The sequence below is a fragment of the Chionomys nivalis genome, chromosome 3, assembly GCF_950005125.1.
Source record: "Chionomys nivalis chromosome 3, mChiNiv1.1, whole genome shotgun sequence".
NCBI classification, from domain to species: Eukaryota; Metazoa; Chordata; class Mammalia; order Rodentia; family Cricetidae; genus Chionomys; species Chionomys nivalis.
The window spans coordinates 119,395,724-119,419,200 of NC_080088.1; the positions used below are offsets into that span (position 1 = coordinate 119,395,724).

The following is a 23,477-nucleotide window of genomic DNA, read 5'->3' on the forward strand; positions in this document are numbered from 1 at the left end:
AATATATATATATATATTTATAAAGCAAAGACTTTAGAGTTTTGTTTGTTCTTGACATGTGGCCTACGTGCAGCGTAAGCCTCCTACTTCAGCCGGCCTCCATAGTGCTGCTGTAACGGGCATTGGCGGGCACCCTGCCACAGCTGCCCTGGCCCTCAGAGGAGCGATGCTCCCTACCCACGTACTAGTCACTTGGGTCTCCCAATGGGCTGGTGTAAGAGTGGGGCCCACACATTCGTCACAGAGACCTGGGGTAGGGGCAAAGTGGCTGGGAGATGCACAGACAAAGCCATTCTAATATGAAGTCCTTACTAACAGGACAAGGACATCCTTAAAACACCAGCAGCCCCACCCACGTGCAAGTAAACCAACCCTGTACTCTTGTCTGCAGGGCAGGAATGGTGAAGCGAATTTGACCTCCCCTTCCAACAAAACCCAAAATACGCGACAGGCACTGGCCGGCTGGGGCAGAGCCGTCCACTCCGCTCAGGACCTCGGGACACTGGCAGAGCACTGGCCTGCCGGGGCAGAGCCGTCCACTCCGCTCAGGACCTCGGGACACTGGCAGAGCACTGGCCGGCCGGGGCAGAGCCGTCCACTCCGCTCAGGGCCTCGGGACACTGACAGGCACTGGCCGGCCGGGGCAGAGCCGTCCACTCCGCTCAGGACCTCGGGACACTGGCAGAGCAGGGTCTTCCACCCCACTGCCCGCCCCAGCATGGCAGGGCTCTCGGACGCTGGTCTACACCGGTGCAGTTAGCTTTTGTGCATGTCACAAAGGGACATTCCCTCATTTTCCTCAAGTCCAAGTACTGAGGGTTCAGCGAGGATCTACTATGAGCAAGGGTGAAGCCTATATTCCAGGGAGTGCAGCTCACATCTCCCAGGACCCCAACAACAGATTAGGCAGGAAGAGACCAGAGCCCAGACCTCTGGTTCACAGGTTTTGAGTTCTCAGTCTGTGAGACCGAACACGGAGGACTCTGTTTCTTGTGGGTCTCTGAACCTCGCAACAGGACTTAGGATCTTGGTGGTCAGCAGGGCAGGCCAGAGTAGGACCCAGAATATAGCATGTGAGATGGATACTGAGAAAGGGTTGATGGACAGAGGGCCTGACAGGGAGGGATAAATGCACACACAGGGAGGAACACACAAGTGGACAGAGGCAGACTGGTGGACTGACAGATGAAAAGCAGACAACAGGCATGGTGGCCCACACATGTAAATCCGGACCAGCCTGAGCTACAGAGCAAGGGTTGTCTCAGGACCGAAAGGAAAGGGTGTGCGGTTCTGGCTGGGTGAGTAGGTGAGGATGGGTGCTGAGGGCGGGTGGCTTGCTACGCAGACAGACAGTGGTACGTGGACTGGCACAGGAGTGAAAGAACAGATGGATAGCGAGAACAATCGGCAGGGCGTGGTACAGGGCCCTGACCTTCAGTGCTGCCTCACAAGACACAGCATGGCCATGGCCCCTCCTACTCAGTGGGAGTACAGCCCATGCTTGGCTCCCTCGGAACAGAGCCAGGGACACCTACCAGGAGGCCAGGGGCAAGCTCGGGCTGGGGGCGGGGCAGGAGAACAGGGTGATGGTGCACCCCTCCTGCAGAAAGAACACAAGACCCTCTAGCTACCAGCAGCCAGAAACTTTGGTTTTTGTTTTCAAGCTTCTACCTCAGGAAAGCTGCCCAGAGGAGGGGACACGGACCGTTCCCTGAAGTGATGGGCCCACAGGCTAGTGACAGCAACGATGAGCCCTATCGGAGTCCCACACAGACACTGAGGGACCAGCAGTGGGAGAATGACACCCAGGATCCCACCAGGCCCACAGCCAAGCATAAGCCCCAGCCCACTGGTGACAGGCACAGAGCAAGAGCCGTGAGGGGGCAGAGAATCAGCTCTGAGCCCGCTGGGTCTGTGTCCCTGCAGAGGAGACCATCCAGACCAGAGCCCCAAAGGGTGGGTGGCCACACAGAGTGAAGGCAACTGGGTGCAGGCAGAATCTCAGTCCCATGGGACCTGGATGGGTGAGAATGTCCAGAGATCAGGCTGGCCCATGTGCAGCACGTTGTGGAACGGCGATCTACTCCACTGGAAAGGGGGTAACTGGTCCCACGTGGGGCCACTGGCCGCCAGCATGCTCATGTGCTTGGCCAGGGAAAAGCTGGTCACCTGGAGGTCAGAGAGCAGGCCACTGAGTCAGAGCACCATTCTAAGGCTGACCCCAAAGCAGGTACCCCTTCACCTTGACCCGTCTGACCCGATCTTACATCCGTCCCACCCACCCTTCCCCAGGCCATGTGGCAGCTGGCGTGGGTGGCGAACCTTTACATCGATGCCACCATGGGCACGTTGGCGCAGGGCCTGAAACGGGTAGGAGCCATTGGCAGGGTTGAGATCAGAGCGGGCAGAGATGGCGTTCTCCGCATTGGGCTTCGGAGTGCAGGCTTCACACAGTGACAGCGGGTCGTGAAGGAAGTCATTGTACCTGTGTGCAGATGGCAGGGATGCGAACAGCCCGCAGAAAGGGTGGCCCTGACCCTTCCTTAACTTCCTAGGCTTCTCCCAGCACCAGCCATGACTCAGGCATGGCCAGATGTGGCCCCACTCTTACCCCTCCACAGGGTCACCCCAGTCCCAGATGTGGCCTACCCTCACACCTCCAAGGGTCACCCCCCCAGACTCGTCACTTGGCTCTTCTTGGGGGAGGTTCTCCAGGCCCCTCCACCAAGCAGAGCAGACACCTGGTCTACTCCACAGCATGTGCGGGGACTCAGGCTGCCTCGCCACACTTCAGCTCCAGTCTGGGTCCTGGGCAGGCATCTCCACCTCCCAGGAGAAAGGGGTTCCCCAAGGAGGGCGGTGAGCAGGTCTGCCACCTGCAGACTAACTGTCACAGACACACACGTGACTCTCCACACCAAGCCAGGACTATGCTGACCCACCTCATGAGCCGGACCATGGAGTCAATGTCCTTCACCGATGACTGGTCCCTCTGGAAGATCTGGGCTCGAGGGTTCTTAGTGTAGGAGAACCAGTCTCCATACTCAACCAAGGCCTGCAGCCCACTAGCATTGAACACAGTCTCGAAGAACCTGCTGGGACAAGGGTGGTCACCCACGACCCCCACTGGCCATGACTGACTGTCACGGTGCAGCTGCTGCCAGGGCCACATCAGGTTGCCGCAAGGCCCTCTTGTACTGTAGGGGATAAACCTGGGCTCTGGGCTCTATTTCAGAATTCTCTGACCAAGGAGCTGTGGATGAGCCAGGATCCCTGCCTCCGTTTCCACATCTATGGAATGAGAACGAGAACGAGAACAGGCTCTCACACTCGGGTATCATGGTCACAAGGACCCAATGGCAGGTCCTTAACACCCTGAGAAAGCACAGGCTGTAAGGCAGCTCGGAGGAGCCTGGCTAAGACTGGATTTAGGGACCTAGGCTGCCCCAGCCATGCCTCAGCTTCCCTGGGTACTGCATGGGCATCTCCATCTCTCAGGAGATGGGGATAGGTTCAGCTGAATTCGTGGCAATATCCAGTCCCAAGGTGTGCCCATCCAAAGACACCCTGCAGCAGTACCAGATCTGGAGGTCACATATGAGGTAGAACTTTAACAGCAGGAGAGGGGCTGGGGCAGTTCTCATTGCTCTGCGTGTTTAAGATGCCACCTGGGGAAGGAGCCTGCTTCAGGGAGGACAGATGGGGGTAGGGGTGGAAAAAGGAAGAACATACGGGATGTTGTAGCTAGCCCAGTAGGTCGTCTTGTAGAGCTCCGCGGTCTTGTCGGCCACCACCACCATGCCCCTGAGACCCAGAGAGAGGGACAAAGCAAGTGAGGGGACAAGCTCCGAGGGCCCTGAGCAGGAGCTGTGCTGTGTCCTGAGCCTCCCACCTGCACCCATCAGGGACCCTCCTCCTTCTGCCCCCAGGACTCACGGGATCTGTTCTAGGATAGTAAGCACCCGGTTTCCAGGGCTGGGCCCGTTGGGGATGAATGCCTTGTAGTCCACAATCATCCACTGGTTATTATACCTACCAGGCACAAGGAAGGAACGACTTTAAGTCTGAAACGCTTACAGGAGAGGATAGAAGAAAATTCTTTCATTCTTGAGTCTCAGTTTACCCAAATAGAAAACAAAAAAAGGGCTTGGGTTGCTCCAGTAAGCATTTGCAAGAAGGGGCTGGGCAGAAGGCCCCAGAGCCCTGATGGTCCCCAAGTAGGGGGTAAGGGGCCAGGAATGCACGCACGTGCCACTGTTGAACCGCTTGAAGACTTCTGCCCAGGTGGCCCCATCCACGGCCAGGCGATTGGCCACGATGTTTCGGATCCACTCCAGCACGCAGCCCTGGGGCTGCACGTACTTCCACAGGGCTGAGTTCTTATTGCCGATGGTGGTCTCCAGGGTGACCTGTGAGAGACAAGCTGGGCTGCAGATCCACAGGGCAGCCCCCATCCTGTCCTGGCTCAGAAGTCAATGTTTGTGCTTTTCTTACAACCCTAACTTGCTTTTAGTGAACACCCCTCTTGGATTCCTTGAAAAGTACTTGGTTTGGGGGAGACTCAGCTCAACAGGCAGAGCTGGTGGTTTGAGGCTATTCACCTGACACGGCTGCTGTCAGAGACCTTGCCAAGACCCCAGCCCACCCTGCTCTGTCCGGTGTCACGGCCCCTGGGGCCCTCATGTGTCTACATAAACATGCCCTCTTCTATTTAACGTCATTGTTAAAACCAATGCAGAACCAGCCAGGTGTTGTGGTACATGCCTATAGCCCAGAACTCAGGAGCCAGAGGTAGGAAGTTTGCCACAAGTTCAAGGTGAGCCTGGTCTATGGTGAGCTCCTGGTGAGCCGGGTCCTCAGAGTAAACCGTCTTAGACCAAACAACAGAACTCGGAACAATCAAGCAGAGCCTGGGAAACCTGACTTTCAAAACAGCGACATCCTGGCAGCTGGTGGGTGGCCCTGCTGTGGGAGAATCTCACAGCTGAGCCCCAGTCAGCTCTTGCCACCCTCCCTCTGGAAGACAGGTATGCAAGACCCAGAGAAACTAAAAGACAAGCCCGCCAGCTGGCCGTGGTTGGCGACTGGCCCCCCCCAGCCTGAAGTCAGAGTTTAGTCCCCTGTGCCCCCAAGGATGCTGGCCTGAGTCTTTCTTTATATGAGGAGGCTAAAAAGAGGCAACAAATGGCAGGACCCACATAGGACAGTACTTTAGTGTTAGGGTTTTGTCTATTTTGGGGGCACCTGCAGTGTCACACTGTAGCCCAAGCTGACTCCAAACTCTGGTGATTTTGCTGCCTCGGCCTCTTGAGTGCCAGGAGTCCAGGTGTGAGCATAAGCGAGTGTTCTACAGAGGACATCGGAGATGGGCACAGTGCTGCACACCTGTCTTAACCCCAGTCCTAGGGAGGTGGAGGCAGGAAGACAGGACCTCGAGGAAACCTCGCTACATAGTGAGCTTGGGGCCTATCTTAACCTCTGTCCTAGGGAAGTGGAGGCTAGCCTGGGCTACATGAGACCCTGCCCCAGAAAAACAGAATAAGAAATAGAAGAGAAGCTGGGCGATGGTGGCGCACGCCTTTAATCCCAGCACTCAGGAGGCAGAGGCAGGCGGATCTCTGTGAGTTCAAGACCAGCCTGGTCTACAGAGCTAGTTCCAGGACAGGCTCCAAAGTGACAGAGAAACCCTGTCTCAAAAAACCAAAAAAAAAAAGAAAAAAAAAAAAAGAAATAGAAGAGAAGACAAATGAAGATGACATCTAAGCTGGGCCTGGCCCGGGCACATAAGCCCAGTCTACTCGGGAGACTGAGGAGGGAGGACTCCTGGTCTGGGCTACAAGCTGAGCTCCAGAACAGCCTGAGCTACAAAGTGACACACTGCCTTAAAAACCTGAATAAATAAATAGAACAAACAAACAAAAACACAAAAATAAAAATAGCCAGGCAGTGGTGGCACATGCCTTTAATCCCAGCACTCGGGAGGAAGAGACAGGTGGATCTCTGTGAGTTCAAGGCCAGCCTGGTCTCGAGTGAGTTCCAGGACAGGACAGGACTGTTACACAGAGAAACCCTGCCTCAAAAAAAACCAAACCAAACCAAATATATACACACTAAATACATTTAAAAAACAAAACATAAAACAAAAACAGAAGGGGCTGGAGAGATGGCTCAGCAGTTAAGAGCATTGCCTGCTCTTCCAAAGGTCCTGAGTTCAATTCCCAGCAACCACATGGTGGCTCACAACCATCTGTAATGAGGCCTGGTGCCCTCTTCTGGCCTGTAGGCATACACACAGAAAGAATATTGTATACATAATTAATAAATAAATAAATATTAAAAAAAAAAAAAACAGAAGTCTGAGAAGGTCCCTAGCACAAAGGGGTGGATGGCCTCCTATGCTGGCCCAGTGAAGAGGCCCAAGGTTCCACCACACATGTGCAGACAAACACAGACAGACAGACAGTCTCTCTCTCTCCCTCCCTCCCTCCCTCCCTCCCTCCCTCCCTCCCTCCCTCCCTCCCTCCCTCTCTCTCTCTCTCTCTCTCTCTCTCTCTCTCTCTCTCTCTCTCTCACACACACACACACACACACACACACACACACACACACACACAGAGGATCCTCTAGGGACAGGCAGGGAAAGCTTGTTGGCCTGAGGCTCCTGTGTCTCCCATCCCCACCCCACCCCACAAGTCTCTCCCACACTAGGAAAAAGCAACAGCAAAGACAAAGAGACATGAACCCCACCACGCCTGCTAGTGCCCCAGCATCCGCTGCACCGAAGCGCTTTCTGCATCAAAGTCCATCTCCTAGCAGCATCAGTCTGTGATCTCGGGCGCCAGGAACAGATTTCTAAAGGGGCCTGGATGCCAGCCAGAGAGCAGAGGAAGCAAGGCACTGTAAACAGCAGCTCTCAGAAAGTGGCCAGGTTAGGGGGTGGGGAGAGGGGAAGGCAGCAGAGAGCAAGGTCACTGGCAGAAAGGAGGTGTTTATGCTGAACACAGAAAAACAAACCAAACCAAGGTCACTGCACTCAAGGGCCTTGCAGAAGTCCCCAAGACCAGCAGCTCAGAGGCTCTGCACGCCTCATCCTTCACTGTGTCCCCAGGGAGCACGTGACTCGGCCACTTACCAGCCCACTGCCCAGGATGTACAAGTCATCACCGGAGAAGATGGTGCCCGGGTAGGACGAAAAGACCACGTTGTTGCCAGCAATCAGGGGGTACTCCTCTGGGAGGGGGGGTGAGTTGGTCAGGCAGGCCTTGTGGGGACCCCATACCCCATCCCACAAGACTAGAGTCTCAAGTGAGGAACAAGTAGTCCTCAGGGGGCCACTCTCATCGCGTCAGTCATTTGTTATAGCAGATGAGGTCCTTCATATAAAATATGTGGTGGCACCTGCCTGGATGCCAACACTAGGAGGCTGAGGCAGGAGGACTGCTCCAAGTTGAAAGCCACTCGGACTACACAGTGAGTTCCAGGTCAGTCAGAGTTATGAGACTCTAATTCAAAAAGGAAGTAGGGGGGTGAGGAAGAAGATAAGGACAATAAGGAAGAGGATGAAGAAGAGGAAGAGGAGGAGGAGACAGAGGAAGGGAGGAGGGGGAAGGAAGAAGGACGGTAGAAGGAGGAGCAGCAGCAGAAGGGGAAGAGCCCCACTGGCTGCCTCTACTGCTTCCACAACACACTTGGAATACGATGAACAGCAAGATGTTCAGCAGCTGCTCCTCCTGTAGCCGGAAACAGATTTCCCTTAAACACTGGTGAATCAGTTTTTAAAAGGAGTAAATAAATTCATTTTAAAATGTAGATGGAGGCCGGGCAGTGGTGGCACACACCTTTAATCCCAGCACTCGGGAGGCAGAGGCAGGCGGATCTCTGGGAGTTCGAGACCAGCCTGGTCTACAAGAGCTAGTTCCAGGACAGGCTCCAAAGCTACAGAGAAACCCTGTCTCGAAAAACCAAAATAAATAAATAAATAAATAATTAAATAAATAATTAAATAAATAAAATGTAGATGGATCTAAATTCATCAGGAGGGTCTGCAAGTGAGGAGCTCAGAGTGGGTGGGTAAATAAATAAATAAATAAATAAAATGTAGATGGATCTAAATTCATCAGGAGGGTCTGCAAGTGAGGAGCTCAGAGTGGGTGGGTGTCTACTCAGGACCCACGAGATTTGTGATTGTATACCACTGAGACCAAATGAGGAATAAAACAATGAAAAATCAAAAGGAACTTTGGAACAGTTACAAGTAAACGACCAATCCACAGGGAAAACCTCCCGAGGACCATGGATGTCACCAATCCATAGGAAAAACCTCCCGAGGGCCAAGGATGTCACCAATCTGCAGGGAAAACCTCCCGAGGGCCATGGATGTCACCAATCTGCAGGGAAAAGTTCCTGAGGGCCATGGATGTCACCAATCTGCAGGGAAAACCTCACCAATCTGCAGGGAAAACCTCCCAAGGGCCATGGATGTCACCAATCTACAGGGAAAACCTCCCGAGGGCTGTGGATGTCACCAATCTGCAGGGAAAACCTCCCGAGGGCTGTGGATGTCACCTTTGCACCATTCCCCCACACACACACATAGCTTCCACATATTGGTGGTACTGTTTTAGGGGACTTGTTCTGCATGGAAAAATATCCCCAGCCATTAAGCTGCTTTTTTGTTTTGGTTTGGCTTGGTTTTTCGAGACAGGGTTTCTCTGTAGCTTTGGAGCCTGTCCTGCTGTCCTGGAACTAGCTCTTGCAGTCCAGATTGGCCTCAAACTCAGATCCACCTGCCTCTGCCTCCCGAGTGCTAGGATTAAAGCATGCCCACCACCACCCAGTGCCTTAAGCAGGTTTTTTTAAAGCGTTAAAAACGCCAGAAAACATGGTGGGTGGTGAGTGCCTGTCGTCCCAGGACAAGGGAGGCTGAGGCAGGACTGCTATCTCAGTGTTACCCCACTGTGTGCAACCGGTTTCTCTCCATTGCCATTGCTTTGCCTGCCTCACTGAGTGACTGTCTATGGTGGGCACCTACTAGAGTGAGTTCAGGGCCAGCTGGAACATGGAGCTGAATGGTACAGCCCTTGCTCAGCAACAAGGCCCAGGGTTCAGTACCCCAGATAAAGCCAGGAGAAGGTAGAAGAGTAAGGCGCAGACAGACGGGTGGATGGTTAGTAACCTTGGAGCCAGCTGATAGATATTGCTTGCCAAATAAGAATTCCTAGAATAGAGCTGGAGAGATGGCTCAGCAGTTTAAGAGCACTGGCTGCTCTTCCAAAGGACCTGAGTTTGATTCCCAGCAACCACATGGTGGTTCACAGCCATCTACAGTGGGATCTAATGCCCTCTTCTGGCATAAAGATGCACATGCAGACAGAGTACTCACATAAAATAAATCAATCTTAAAAAAATAAAAATAAAAAAGAATTCCTGCCCCTATGCACCACCCTCCTGCAAGGCTGTTTTTTCCTCCCACCTTGTGGCCCCTCCCGGAACTGCAGCCGGTACTTCTTGATGATACGTAGCATGTTCTGGTAGGAGTTCCATGTGTTATGTGCCACCAGGAGGTCACGTGCACCTGGCAGCAGCTTGATGAGAGCAGAGCAGGAGCCAGAGCCCAGGGAAAGCTTGGTGCTGGTCTTATTCAGTGCTGGCTCCAGGTCTTCCAGGTCTCCGGCAATCTGCAGCAGGCTGAGGAGGCAGGACGGGAGGGTCAGCAGTCACTCTGCACCCACGTCACATGAGGCTCCAGGGGTCAGCAGACCCACTGTGTTCTAGGGGCAGGAAATGGCAGAGCTGGCACGGAACTGGGATGACTCCTTACCCACCCTGCGCAGGTTAGCGGGGACACTTACAGGAACCCCAAGGGTTTGATGGTGAACCTCCCAGTTGGGAAGGTCAAACGACCTTCGTAGCTGTCCTCCAGGCCTTTCAGCTGCAGGAGGGTCAGCCGCACCTAGGGGAGGGACAGAAGGAGGATAAGGCCCCCAGTTCACCCCTCCTACACCACTGCAGGGGCTCTGACCTGGTCCAGGGGTGCTCCACAGGCTCCTGCCAGCCCTGAGCCCTCCTGCTTTCAATAACTCAACTGGATGAAGTATCTTCATGCTGACCCCAAGTCCGCCTCACTTTAAGAATCCGGATCAAAAGCCACCTCCTCCACAAATCCTTCTAGTTTGGCCAGATGCCCTGCCAAACATCTCCCTAGTCTTTGGCGCTGGCTGTGTGGCTGATCCTGGCACCCGCCCTAAGGTTGCCTTCGCCCACTGTCAGTTCTGCCTCAGCACCTGTAACTAGAGGCATTACTGTGCCCCTCAGTCTTGGCTGGTGCTGGGCAAGTACCAGGAACTTAAGTACAGGCAAGATAGATGGCCATACAGGATAGGAATAGACAGATGAACAGACAGAAGGATGGGTAGAAGGATCAACAGGAAGGTGGATGGATTGCTTGGAGGATAAATGGGTCGGTATGTACATGTGTGGGTGTCTAAGCAGATGCACTGTTGGGAGAATGGATACCTTAGCAAGCAGATGCATGGATGGGTAGATGGACGGGACAGAAGGGGCACTGGGTGATCTGGAGGGTGGATGGTGAGTAAGCGGACCTACGGGAGGAGGGGCAGATGAGTGGTATGTGGAGGAAGAGAGCCTGAAGCAGCAAGGGTCATAAACGGGTTGTCAAAGAGAACTATGGGTAGGAAGTGTCAGCCCTGGAGGATGTGCAAACAGGTGGCAGGGTCCTCCACAGAGGCTACTGCCTGGGCTCTGCAGCTAAACCTTCGGGTCTGTAGAGAAGTCAGAGCTACTGCCTGTGCTCTGCAGCTAAACCCTCGGGTCTGCAGAGAAGTCAGAACTACTGCCTGCGCTCTGCAGTTAAACCCTCGGGTCTGTAGAGAAGTCAGAACTACTGCCTGCGCTCTACAGCTAAACCCTCGGGTCTGTAGAGAAGTCAGAACTACTGCCTGCGCTCTGTAGCTAAACCCTCGGGTCTGTAGAGAAGTCACAGGTTCTGTGACCTAGCCGGCAGCCCATGGAGCTAGCCATCCAGAACCTGGCCCTTAGCATCATCCAGGCAGTCGGAGCTCCACCCCGAAGGAAGGCAAAGCCTGGTTTCTCTGCACGCTTTCCTTTTCTCCTCCCTTCCTTTCTGAAATGGTGTTTGCTCTATCCAGCCTTCCACCACCCCCCTGACAGCGAGAGCCACGAGCCACCACTTAGCTACATCTAGGTTCTTTGACAGCAGGAAGGCAGAAAGCGCCAGGCATCCAGGCCAGGATGGGCAGCTGGAGGTGCATCAAGCAGACAGATGGGAGGAGGAGGGCAGCAGACGCTGATAGATATTAAAGCAGAAAAGACTTCTAGCTCACTGAGGACTAGCCAGAGATTGCACAGGACATGGGCACACCCAAAGAGCCACCTCCCCTCAACCAGGGCAGCCCAGCCCACCTGGTGCCAGTATGGAGAGTCCTGGCTAAGCTCCATCTCCCTCTGCATCCACTCCAGGTTAGTCTCCAGGAAACTCTTGAGCTTCTCACAGTAGCCGACTTCATACTCGAAGGGGCCACAGTAGTTGACCACCGTGTTCATCCAATGCATATAGATGAGCTGCGGGGAGGAGGGCAGGGCAGCTGCTGCTCTCTTTGTGCAGGACCATAGGACTCGCCCCACCAGAGTGCAGAGACTCTCAGCCCCCTTCAAAGCCCAAATCCTTTGAGTCGCCCTCCTCTGGAGCCTGTGATGTGGAAGGCCTACCCTAGACTGCACCTCCTCTGTGGATGGGACCTGGGTTGAACAATGTGCTCCATGATCAAATACAGGGTCTTGGGTCTTGGGTCGTTTCTGTTGGGTTTGCAGCACTGGAGATTAGACCCAGGGCCTCATGCAGGCCAAGCAAATGTTCTGCAAGGCCACCGGACAACAGGTTTGGTTTGGTTTGGTTTGGGTTGTTTGGAGGTAGGGTTTAATGTAGATGAGGCTGGCCTTGAACACCTGATCTTCCTGCCTCTACCTGCCATGTGCTGGGATTATAGGTGTGCATTTCCAAGGCTGGATATACAATGCTGGGCACGGAACCTGCAGTCTGTGCGTGCTAGGCAAGCTGTCTACTAGTGCAGCCACATTCCCAGCCATTGTTTGGATTTTCAGACAGGTTCACACTCTTCGTCTCTGGCCTGCTAGGATTACTCCAGGTACTGTGAGCATGTACCACTACTCCTGGCTTGACAAATGTGTTTCTGAACAGCTCCCTGCTCTGTTCCACGCACGGAGGACAGAGGGAACCAGACAAGCCCCCCTGCTGACTCACTGGGCCAGAAAAGTGTGCCAGGCTGTCGACACTGCCCAGGTGCAGTGTGTATCAGCTGGGGCTTGCCTGCTGGAAGAGAGACTGCAGCCAGCCTACCTGTTCCCCAGCTGATGGACATGTGAATGAGGTTATCCCAGGCCACCCAGCTACTACAGCAACACCAGTGAGCCCACCAAGGTCAGCCTGACCCAGCCCAGAATAACCAGGGCATACAGCCAATGCTCCCTGGGAGGAGGCCTGCTGATCTATGGCTTATGCTAGTGAGCGGCCTCAAACAGGTGGACATGATGATGCAAGCCTCCAGTGCTGAGCTAGGCACTGTGGTTGTCATCCCCACACAGTGGTCCAGCTTGGGCTGGCCATCCAGAGGCTGTTTGGTATATTGGGTTGCACTGCTTTGGAGGAGAGTCTAAGGTTTGTCCTGGAAGGGGACTCTGAGACCCTGCTCTCTTCTTTCTGGTTCATGAAGGGAACATCTTGCCCTGCTATGTGTATGTCCCTGCCACTGCTGTCCAGATCCTACCAGAGACCCAAGGCAATGATCCACCCAGCTGTCACACAAAATAAACCCTTGCCTTTATGAGCTCACTGCCTTGGGTATTTCATCACAGTGAAGTGAAACCAAAATATCCACTTTACAGCTGGGGAAACTGAGGCAAGGGCAGGCAAGTACCGGTGTCCCCAAACACCAAGACAATGAGTCAATGTCAAGATATGCTTTTGCAAAGTCCCAAAGCCCCACACTCCAGGCAACCGCTGAAGATAACTTCCAACCACACACCAACCTACTAGGAAGCCTCTCTACCATGACCCCCCCTCCCTCCGCCAACATAGTGACACGCCATATCCTGCTTAGCCCCAAGCCCTACTAATGCTCCCTGTCTCCTTCTACCTTCCAGAAACTCCAGAGTACTGCCCATTGGCTGCCCTACCTGAGGGTCAGGCTGGACTCAGCTAGGAACTAGCCAGAGACTTGGGCCAGACAGAGCTGGGTTCAAATGCTGCTTCTCAGCTTGAATGGCTATTTCACCTTAAGGAAGCACATGTCAGGAACCAAGTCTCATCACCTCTCCCAGTGGAGACACCCAGGCCACCCTCAGGAGCTGAGACCTGGTAAGAAGACACAAGCATGTCCCTCAGGGTCCTGGCACAAGAGCCACCGTGGCCTTGTCTCAGTGTCCCCAGCAGGTTGTGTGTCCCTTGGGAGAAGGAATTGTATCTCACCATCTTCCTAGAGGCAAAGGCTACTGGGAAGCCTGGATGGAGGTTAAGCTTATGAAGAATCCCACAGAGGCTGCTTCTGTGGTCCCCAAAACAAAGCTCACATTATCCACGGTCCCTTGCTGTCACTGCTCCATCAAGCTCCACCAGGAAAATGCCTTCAGCCCCTGAACACCCCTTCCATGTCCCTGGGTCACCAACTGGATACACACTCAAATAGTGGCCAGTGGACCCTGAATGGATTTTACTCTATAAATTGATGCCCAGTAATTTCCCAAAGAGGGTGTCCACTTAACACCCACCCAGTGTGGGAAGAGCTGTTACTCACAGCTTCTGATAGCTGGGGCCCCTGACAGGGACTGTCATCCCTACAGTTCCAGACCAGGTAAGCAAGAGACTATGCTGTTGACAGGAAAGCTAGTTTAACAAAAGTAGGAGCCAGGCCAAGTGCTGTGTGTCAGTGCTCAGGAGCTGAAGCAGGAGTGTCCTGAGTTCAAGGCCAGCCTGGACTACAGAGGGAGATCAAGGTTAGACTAGGCAAACGCGTAAGACTGTCTCTAACCGAAGAGTGCAAAGAAGCCAGAGATCAGCAGGAGAGGCTTTCTCAACATGCATGAGGTCCCAGGCTTCCTGGTTCAATCTCCAGTATCAGAAAGAGGGCAGGGGGAGGCACACCTTGTAATCCCCGCACTCAGGAGGCTGAGGCAGGAGGATCTCAAGTTAGAAGTCAGCTTAGACCACACAGTAAGAGCCCGTCTCTAAAAACCTTAAAAGGGGGCTAGAGAGATGGCTCCATGGCGCTTGCTTCTCTTGCAGGGGGCCAGAGTTCAGTTCTCTACACCACTGTAACTCCAGCTCCAGGAGCCGACACTCTTCAGTCTCCTTGGATATCCACACAATTCCTTGGATATTTCCAAGGATACCTTGGATACATACATGCTCTTACACACACACCAATATAAACAAAAATAAGTCTTTAGCCAGGGGGTGGTAGTCCACGATTTAACCCCAGCACTCAGGAGGCTCTGCAGAGGCAGGCACATCTCTGTGAGTTCGAGGTCAGCCTGGTCTACAGAGCGAGTTCCAGGACAGTCAGGGCAACACAGAGAAACGCTGTCACAAAAATCCAATAAATAAATAAAAAAAAAAAAGTAAGTAAATAAATCTTTCAAAAAATACCAAAGTGGGAGAAGACATGAAGGCAGAGGGGAATCGTGGACGCTTTAGGCAAGAAAGGGGCCACTTGGGAGTTCAGGAATGCAGCAGGGGACAGAGGTGAAGTACAAAAACATGTATGTAAGCCGGGCAATGGTGGCGCACGCCTTTAATCCCAGCACTCGGGAGGCAGAGGCAGGCGGATCTCTGTGAGTTCGAGACCAGCCTGGTCTACAGAGCTAGTTCCAGGACAGGCTCCAAAGCCACAGAGAAACCCTGTCTCGAAAAACCAAAAAAAAAAAAAAAAAAAAAAATGTATGTATAAAAATGTCATACTGGGGCCACTGAGATGGCTCGGCAGGTAAAGGAGCTTGCCACCAAGCCTGATGACCTGAATTCAGTCCCTAGAACTCACATAACGAAAAGAAAACAGACTCCAGAAAGTTGTCCTCTGACCTCTACGCAAGTATCCTGATGTATGTGCACCCACCCACACATACAGACACAGACATGCACACGGTAAACCGTGACGATCAATTTTAATGTCATCAAGAAACCCATTATTTTGTACCTTAACGAAAAACCATTTCCTGAGGATATACAAATACAAAAGGAACAAAAAACATTATGCCGAGTGATGGTCATAAGAAGGCTCGCACTTCCCAGCACGCACGATAAACCCTGGGTTCCATCCCAGCGCTGTATAAATCGGGTGGTGACACACTACTGTGACCCCAGCACTAAGGAGAACCAGGGACATCCTTGGCTACACACCGAGTTGGCAGCCAGCCAGGGCCACATGAGCTCTATCTCAAATCAAACAAAGCCAGGAGGAGGTCGGCATCTCCGGCTGTGTGACTGCACTTCTGTAAGATGTTTGGAGTGTTAGCCTGATAGGTTCCTCCTGGGTGATGGCTACACTCTAGAACTGGACAGTGGTCCACTGCACAACCTGAGAGGTGTACCCAAAACCACTAGATTGCACTTTCTTCCCTACCCTCCCCTTTTTGGAATATGGTCAAGACTGTTCCTGAACTCCCGATCTTTGTCCCTCCCTCCCCTAACTGCTGGGACAACAGGCATGAGTAATGGCCTAGGGGTTTTTGTTTCTTTGTCTCTAGCCCAGGCTACCCTCAAACTCATCAATCCTCCTGCCTCAGCCTCCCATCTCACGCAGTAACAAGTGTGTTCCACCATGTCCAGCTTCATGTGCTGTTTTGAAGCACAAGCTTTTTCTCCCCACCTACATGGAGGGCAGGAGGTGGGGACCCATTCAGCACAAGCATCAACCCCACTGAAGGCCCTGAGGAAGTCCTGGCTTGGCTGGGGGCAGGTAGGTAGGACCCCAGGCTCCCCACGAGGCCTTACCTCCTCGGACACAGAGGCCTCCACCACACCAGCTGCATAGGCCTGCAGGCTGTCATTGTAGCTTCCATTTGTGCCCAGGTCCAGATGGGCCCACCTAGGGGAGAGGGAAGACATTCAGTCAACAGCAGGGCCCTGCAAAGCCAACCTTCACAGCTAGACCCATGGCTGCAGGCACTCTGGGGTCTGGCTTTCCACTCCTTATGCCACAGATGGAATCCAGGACCTTATGTGCCGGCAAGGGCTCCAGCTCCGTTTCTGTTCTGTCTGTTTTTCAGACAAGGTCTCACTATGTAGCCCAGGCTGGCCTGGAACGCCAATCCTCCTGCCTCAGCTTCCTGAGACCACAGGTGTTTGACACCATGCCTGCCCAGCCTCTAGCTTTAGACCATGAAAACGGCCTAGTGAGTAGCCGCGGCCCACACAGATGTCGGCCGGCCTGCCTGCCTGCACCCACATGCCCACTGGGCTAGATCCCCGAGACAGGAAGTACTGGGTTATAGGATGGATTCCAGAGACTAAACCTGCCTCCTCTGCCCGCCTATGCCAATTGATGTTCCCAGTCATGCTGGCCGGCACTTCCTAAGCTGTCACTATCTAGCAACCCCACCTGGTTTGTCCAGTGGCAACTTCACAGTCCTTCCAGACAGGCACTGCTAGTGGGCCCATCACATGGAGGAGGAGAGGACTGAGTCCAGAGTTTGCCATCACGTGATGCATGCCCTGTGTCCTCGCTCTTTACTGTGAGGCTCTGCAATGTCTCCACCCACAGCCACATGCCCCGCCCACACATCTACCTGTGCTGGATCACACACGTGGCTTGCTTTGCCCAGTGGGACAAGAGAAGAACTTAGCGCTGTTAAGGAGATCAAGAGGCCTCTGACTCCCCACTGCCCTCCTGTGCCTCTGCCACAGTCATGGAAGGACATCGCAGCCAGTCCACAGGTCCCAGGAATGGAAGGTGCCCAGAGTGGAGCAGGTCTGCAGACCCGACATACAAGGGCCCTGCAGCAGTCCTGGACCATTTGTTAAGAAGCACTGTTGTCCAGTGCTGACTGATATACTTGCAGGGTCAGTGGCCTCCAAGCGCGGAACAAGACTTCTGTCGAGTCAGGCTACCATCTCTGTTTACTCACAGAGACCTGGATTTCCACAAAGCTCCACTTCCCCAGATGGGAGTGCTATAAATTATCACCTCAACCCTTGTTCTCATTTTCTTAATAGAATTGTCATTAAAATATTTCTCCAAGAGGCTGAAGAGATCGCTCAGCAATTATGAACACTTGCAGAGGACCCAAGATCAGTTCCCAAAACCCACATTAGGCAGGATCACAAGAGCCTGGGAGTCTAGTTCCAGGAGATACAACCCCCCTCCCCAGGCCTCTACAGACACCTGCATGCACATAGTACATAAACTCACATAGGCATGCACACATGAATAAACAAATAAATAAATATTAATAAACATTTGTTTTAAAAGAACTCTATTGAGTTGGGGTGCAGCTCAATTGGTAGAGTGCTCGTCTAGCATGCACCAAGCCCTGGGTTCTGTCCCCAACCCTTCATAGACTGGGCATCTGGTCACATGACTATAACCCAGGAGGTGGAGGCAGGAGGATAACAAGTTTAAAGTCATCTAGAACAGTCTGAGCTACATGAGACCCTTTCTAAAGAAAGAAGGAAGGAGGGAAGGAAGGGTGTGTGTTGGAAAGACAGTTCAATCAGTGACGTGTTTGTTTGTAATTCCAGCACTGAAGAGGGGAAGAACACAGGCAAATATTTGGGGCTCTCTGGTCAGGTAATCAGTGAGCCCCTATCCAGTAGGAAATCCTGTCTCAGAAGACATGGTGGCCAACATCTGAGGAACAACACCTGAGGTAGACCTCTGGTCTATGGTCCACACGCATGTGCGTGCGCACACACATCAACAACAACACCAACAAAAGCCCAAGATGGAGTTAGAAAGACAGCCCACCAGTGAGGAGCACTTGGTGCTCTTGCAGAGGACCAGGTTCGGTTCCCAGTGTCCCCACTCTGGCTGACGACTGTCTGTAATTCCAGTTTCAGGGGATCCAATGCCTTCTGGCTCCTCAGGCACCGCATACACATGGTGTACAGACACGAAGACAAACAAACAGCAGCAGCCCAGGGGAGACATAGGAATAGACCACAGCCCAGTAGGAACTTGAGGACAGCATGGACTTTCTCACACAAACTTTCCCACTCTTAAAACAGCAACAACAAATGACTTAGCAGGAGGAAGCTAGAGGGCGGCTCAGCAGTTAAGAGCACTGGCTGCCCTTCCAGAGGACCCACATGGTGGCTCACAACTACCTATAACTCCAGCTCCAAGGGAGCTGATGCCTACTTTCTGGCTTTTGCAGACACCTGCACACATGTGAACACACACACACTTCTAAAAATTATTCATGGAGTTTTTAATATTTATTTATTTATTATGTATACAATATTCTGTCTGTGTGTATGCCTGAAGGCCAGAAGAGGGCGCCAGACCTCTTTACAGATGGTTGTGAGCCACCATGTGGTTGCTAGGAATTGAACTCAGGACCTTTGGAAGAGCAGGCAATGCTCTTAACCACTGAGCCATCTCTCCAGCCCCCTTCATGGAGTTTTTAAAGACAGAATCTTTCCATGTAACCCACCCTAGACTCATAACAAGATCTGTTTCAAATTTTAAAAATAAAAGGGCCTAAGGGGTCAGTTCCGTCATAGAGTGTGCTCAGCATGCACACACCCCACAGTTCCAGAAGGGGAGAGAGAGAGGAAAAAGAGGAGGAAGAGCAAGCAGCAGCATGTTTTTAAAAGCTAGGCCGTTGCTGAGTTGTGGCATCACACGCCTTTAATCCCAGCACTCGGGAGGCAGAGGCAGGAGGATCTCTGTGAGTTCGAGGCCAGCCTGGTCTAGGACAGGCTCCAAAAACTACAGAGAAACCCTGTCTCGAAAAAACCAAAACCAAAAAAAGCTAGGCCATTGCTGAGGTGGGCAGGGGTCTCAAAGATCTCCCATCACCAACCCTACACAGCAGGCTTCTCTCTGGCCGTCTCCAATGGCTCCCCTTACTGACCCACTTCCCCAGCTGCAGCAGAGTCAGGATGCTCCCTGCTTTCCTAAGCTGCCCTCCTCTGGTGACTGGTTCCAAGCAGAACGGTAGATACCCTTCTGAGAGGTGGAATCCAATTGCAAAGGGAAAAGGGGTGAGGGGTCTGACTTCCCCAGGGCGGAGGCCACAGCCCGCTAGCACAAGCTCCACAATAGGGCATCTCTATCCACCACACACCAAATCCTAACTGTCTCAGGGCGTTAGTTCAAAGTCTCAAGATGGCTCAGTAGGTAAAAGTGCTTTCCACCAAGTCTAACGACCTGAGTTTGATCCCCAGGGCCTGTGAGTGGTCCTCTTCCCTCCACATACATCACAGTACATATGCCCCTCCCACCTCCTGCCCATAAATAAATAAATGAAATAAAACAATTAAAAGTCAAACTGCAGGAAGGAAGAAGGAGAAAGGGGGAAGGGAATTTACCCTCCAACAACCCAAGAATTGGCAGCAGCGAAACCTCCAGAAGGAGGGTGGACTCTAATTCTAGGAGAGTCTAGCTCCTGACCTCTTCCCTCCAAAAAAGTGAGACAGGCACCCCCAGGTTGGAGCTCCCATTGACAGGGGGACCAGGGCAGGCCAGATGTCTTCCATTTGACCCAAGTACTCAAGTGTTGTAATAGGAGCGGCAGGGCTGCGTCCCCGGCACCCGGCCGCCCGCATGGCTTATGCCCCAAAATAATTACATGGAAACTGTATTCTTTTAATCACTGTATGGCCCATTAGTTCCAGCCTCTTATTGGCTAGCTCTTATATATTGATCTAACCCATTTTTAATATTCTATGTAGTACCATGAGCTGGCTTACCAGGAAAGATCTTAACCTGTGTCTGTCTGGAGTGGGAGAATCATGGCAACCGCCTGACTCGGCTTCTTTCTCCCAGCATTTTGTTTTGTTTACTCCGCCTATCTAATTTTTTGTCCTATCAGGGCCAAGCAGTTTTCTTTATTAATTAACCAATGAAAGCAACAGATAAATACAAGACCCACCTCCATCACTCAAGAAGCTGTCTCCAAGGCTCTGTTTCCCTGCCTACAAATTGGGGTCCCCACTATGAACTCCCTGCACTGCTGGAATCTCAGAGTGAAGGGACATGTGACATAGGAGAGGAGGTAGAGAGCAGAAAAGATGCCAGCATGATGAGAGGCCTCAGTTTCCCCAATCATAAAACGACCATTCCTTTCCCTGACTCATTTCTCCTTCAATCAACAGCAGAGCTTTGTAAGTTCCAATGAGACTTTGGGACCCCCTCAGCCCCATTTCAGGTAAGAGAACGGGCTCAGAGAAGAGGAGCCACTTGCCCTAGGTCACACAGCAGTGGATCCGAGGCTGGAAGAAATTGCTAACACAATCAAGACAGACCCTTCCCCACTATCCTGGGTGCCATAGCTGGAAGCATTCTTAGCCCACTCAGATGTCCTCCGGAGTCCAGAACCCCCTCCCCACACAGTCCTCACGCTCTTGTACCTCCGCATCCAAGTATGGGTTCATCATGCCCTCTTGGCTCTGCTAGACTAGAACAAAAATGCGTGAATCAGCAGAAAACGGGCTACCAGATCAGTCACACGTGGTATCCCTGACGCCAGCCAGAGCCCATCTTGAAGTTCTGGGTTTACAATGGTGACATGGGAACCCAGACTGGCAGAGGAGCTAGTGAGAGACAAAAGGTTGCAGGGCCAGCCTGTGTTCCAAGTGTGACATTGATCATACTGATGAGCATTTAGCTCTGTAGCATCAGGCCATGAACTTGTCCCCGGATGGGCAGGCGCAGCAACAAGGATACTGTCTGTGCTTGTGTTTAGGGACCCTCAACAATCCCTCTGGCCTGGAGCTTGGCTTATTCCTGGAGCCCTGACTCTGGAGGGGAGCAAGGGCCTGGTCTCCTGGATAGCTGTCAAAATCACTGGAGAGCCTGGCGTGGTGGCGGACGCTTCAGGTGGGAGTCTGTGAGCTGCAGGCCAGCCTAGCCTACACAGTGAGTTCTAGGCCAGTCTGCACATGCAGTCAGAGAGCTGGTCGCCCGGTCCCTCAGGGAGGATCCCGGTGGTTGGGGAAAGGGAGTTAATGGGTCACCCATTAACCCTGGGCCTGACCCAGCTGTGGACTCCCGAGGTCTGCAACCCCGAGTCCTGTTACCCGCCAGGCCCACGGCGGCGGCGGGGACGGCCAACCCTTACCCGGTCTCGCGGATGGCGTTGGTGAGGTTGGCCCAGGCCACCGCGGAGGGATGGAGGCCATCTACCAGGCGCAGCTGACCTGACGCGGCGTCCAGCAGCAGCGAGCGGATGCGGGAAACAGGCGGGTCGGGGTTTGTGCGCTGCCATCCGGGCCCCGGCGTGGGGAGGGCTCCCGCTGGGCCGCCCAGCCACAGCCCAGCCAGCGCGGCCAGCGAGGCCAGAGCCAGCGCCCGGCCCACCCGGCCGCCGGGGCTCCAGTCCACGGGGGCCGCCATCGCGAACCTCAGCCGGGCCACGTGATTGAAGCCCCGGGGCGGGGCTAGGGCGTGGCTTCCGACCGGGCTTCCTGAGTAGGCGGGGTCTATGGGCTGGAGGGGGCGGGGCCCTGGCGGGGCACGCCTTAAAGAGTCCTAGCTCGCTACTGAAAGCCTGCTTAGCATCCTTCCCAGGATTGCTGTTCATTCCTTCGTTCCTTCGTTCGTTTGTTTGTTTTGGGACAGGGCTTCTCTGTGTAGCCCTGGCTGTCCTAGAACTCACTCTGTGGACCAGGCTGGCCTGGAACTCACAGAGATCAACTTGTCTGTGCTGCTGGGATTAAAGAAATGTACCACCACCGTCCGACGCATATTTTTTTTAAATTATATTTCTTCCTCTTCCTCTTCTTTTAATTATCACTATTTTTACACTTATTTATTTTAGTTTACGTGTATGAGTGTTTTGTCTAATGTATGTGCGACATGTGAGCGCTCCGTGCTCAGAATATCAGAAGTCTTTGGATCCCTTGGAATTGGCATTATGATCGTTCTGAGCCACAAGATGGGCTCTGGGAATCCAGGTCCTCTGTAAGATTAACAAGTGCAAGCGCTCTAACCACTGAGTCACCTCTCCAGCCTCGATGGGGGGGGGGAAGGGATTAGAGGGCGGGTATAAAGGGGGCAGCAAGGGGAAGGACGACACAAGGGTGCAGGTGCCCGTGGAAGCCAGAATAGAGTGTTGCTTTCTCAGTTGTGAGCTGCCTGATGTGGGTGCTGAGACCCAAGCTCAAGCTGCCAAGAACATCAAGAATTGTGAAACCATCTCCCAGCCCCAAATTTCTTTTGCTGTCTGTCTGTCTGTCTATGAATGAAATTGTCTCATGTCACCCAGGCTAGCCTGAGCTACAGAGTTAATTCCAGACTAGCTTGGGATACAGTTTGAGACCCCGTCTCAAAATAAATTTTTTTAAAAGCCAAGTGTACTCTCAAAGATTTCAAGACCAGCCTGGTACAGAAAGTGAGATCCTGTCTCAAAAATAACACAAAAGGGGCTGGAGAGACGACTCAGCAGTTAAGAGCATTGCCTGCTCTTCCAAAGGTCCTGAGTTCAATTCCCAGCAACCACACGGTGGCTCACAACCACCTGTAATGAGGCCTGCAGGAAGAATACTGTATACATAATAAACAAATAAATAAACATTTAAAAAAAAACAAAAAAACACAAGAGGGTAGCAATTAGCAACGCAGTTCCCTTCAGACCCTCAACTTGCAGCAAGCACCAGACCCCAGAAGACAAGGGCTCAAGCACATAAGCTGTCCCCACTCCAGATGGGCAGTACAAGCCCCTGGCCACCTGTGCCTCTGGACAACCGGGGATAAATTCCATAGGTTCACCTGAACAAAGGACTCGCACCTATAATTTTAGCACTTGGGAGTGCTGAGGCAGGAGGACTACCAAGAGTTCCAGAACAGCCTGGACTGCAGTGTGAGACCTTGTTCCCCTACCAAAAAGGAACTCAATATGTCCCTCTACCCCTACGCTGATGCATAAGTTTCTAGAATGTCCCACAGGATGAGAAAGGTGCTTCCTGAAGGACACACACCTATAAACCCTGCAATCACTGGGCTGAGGCAGGAGGATTACTGGGATCACCAGTTTGAGACCTATCTGGGATACATAGTGAGATTCCATTTTTTTTAAATATGTATGAATGGTTTGCCTGCATGTATGTCTGGGCACCAGGTGTGTGCCTGCTGTCCCAGAATGTCAGTTTTCTGGGAAATGAAGTTACAAATTGTTTGTGAGATACTATGTGGGTACTGGGAATGGAACCTGGGTCCTCTGGAAGAGCAGCCGTTGCTCCTAACTGCTGAGTTATCCAGCCA

The 23,477-nt window shown here is 52.8% G+C and overlaps 1 protein-coding gene across 1 annotated transcript; it reads right to left on the reverse strand.

Moving 5' to 3' along the window:
* Positions 1-624: 624 nt before the first annotated feature.
* Positions 625-21,636, reverse strand: Plbd2 (phospholipase B domain containing 2). Its single transcript, XM_057764446.1, has 12 exons — positions 21,337-21,636; positions 16,046-16,139; positions 11,443-11,601; positions 9,852-9,952; positions 9,473-9,687; positions 7,133-7,230; positions 4,249-4,409; positions 3,937-4,032; positions 3,733-3,804; positions 2,943-3,092; positions 2,323-2,485; positions 625-2,169 (listed from the first exon to the last, which is right to left on the reverse strand). Exons 1-12 carry the CDS (start codon positions 21,609-21,611, stop codon positions 2,002-2,004), a joined length of 1,752 nt encoding a protein of 583 aa, XP_057620429.1. The 5' UTR covers positions 21,612-21,636; the 3' UTR covers positions 625-2,001.
* Between the last annotated feature and the right edge of the window lie 1,841 nt (positions 21,637-23,477).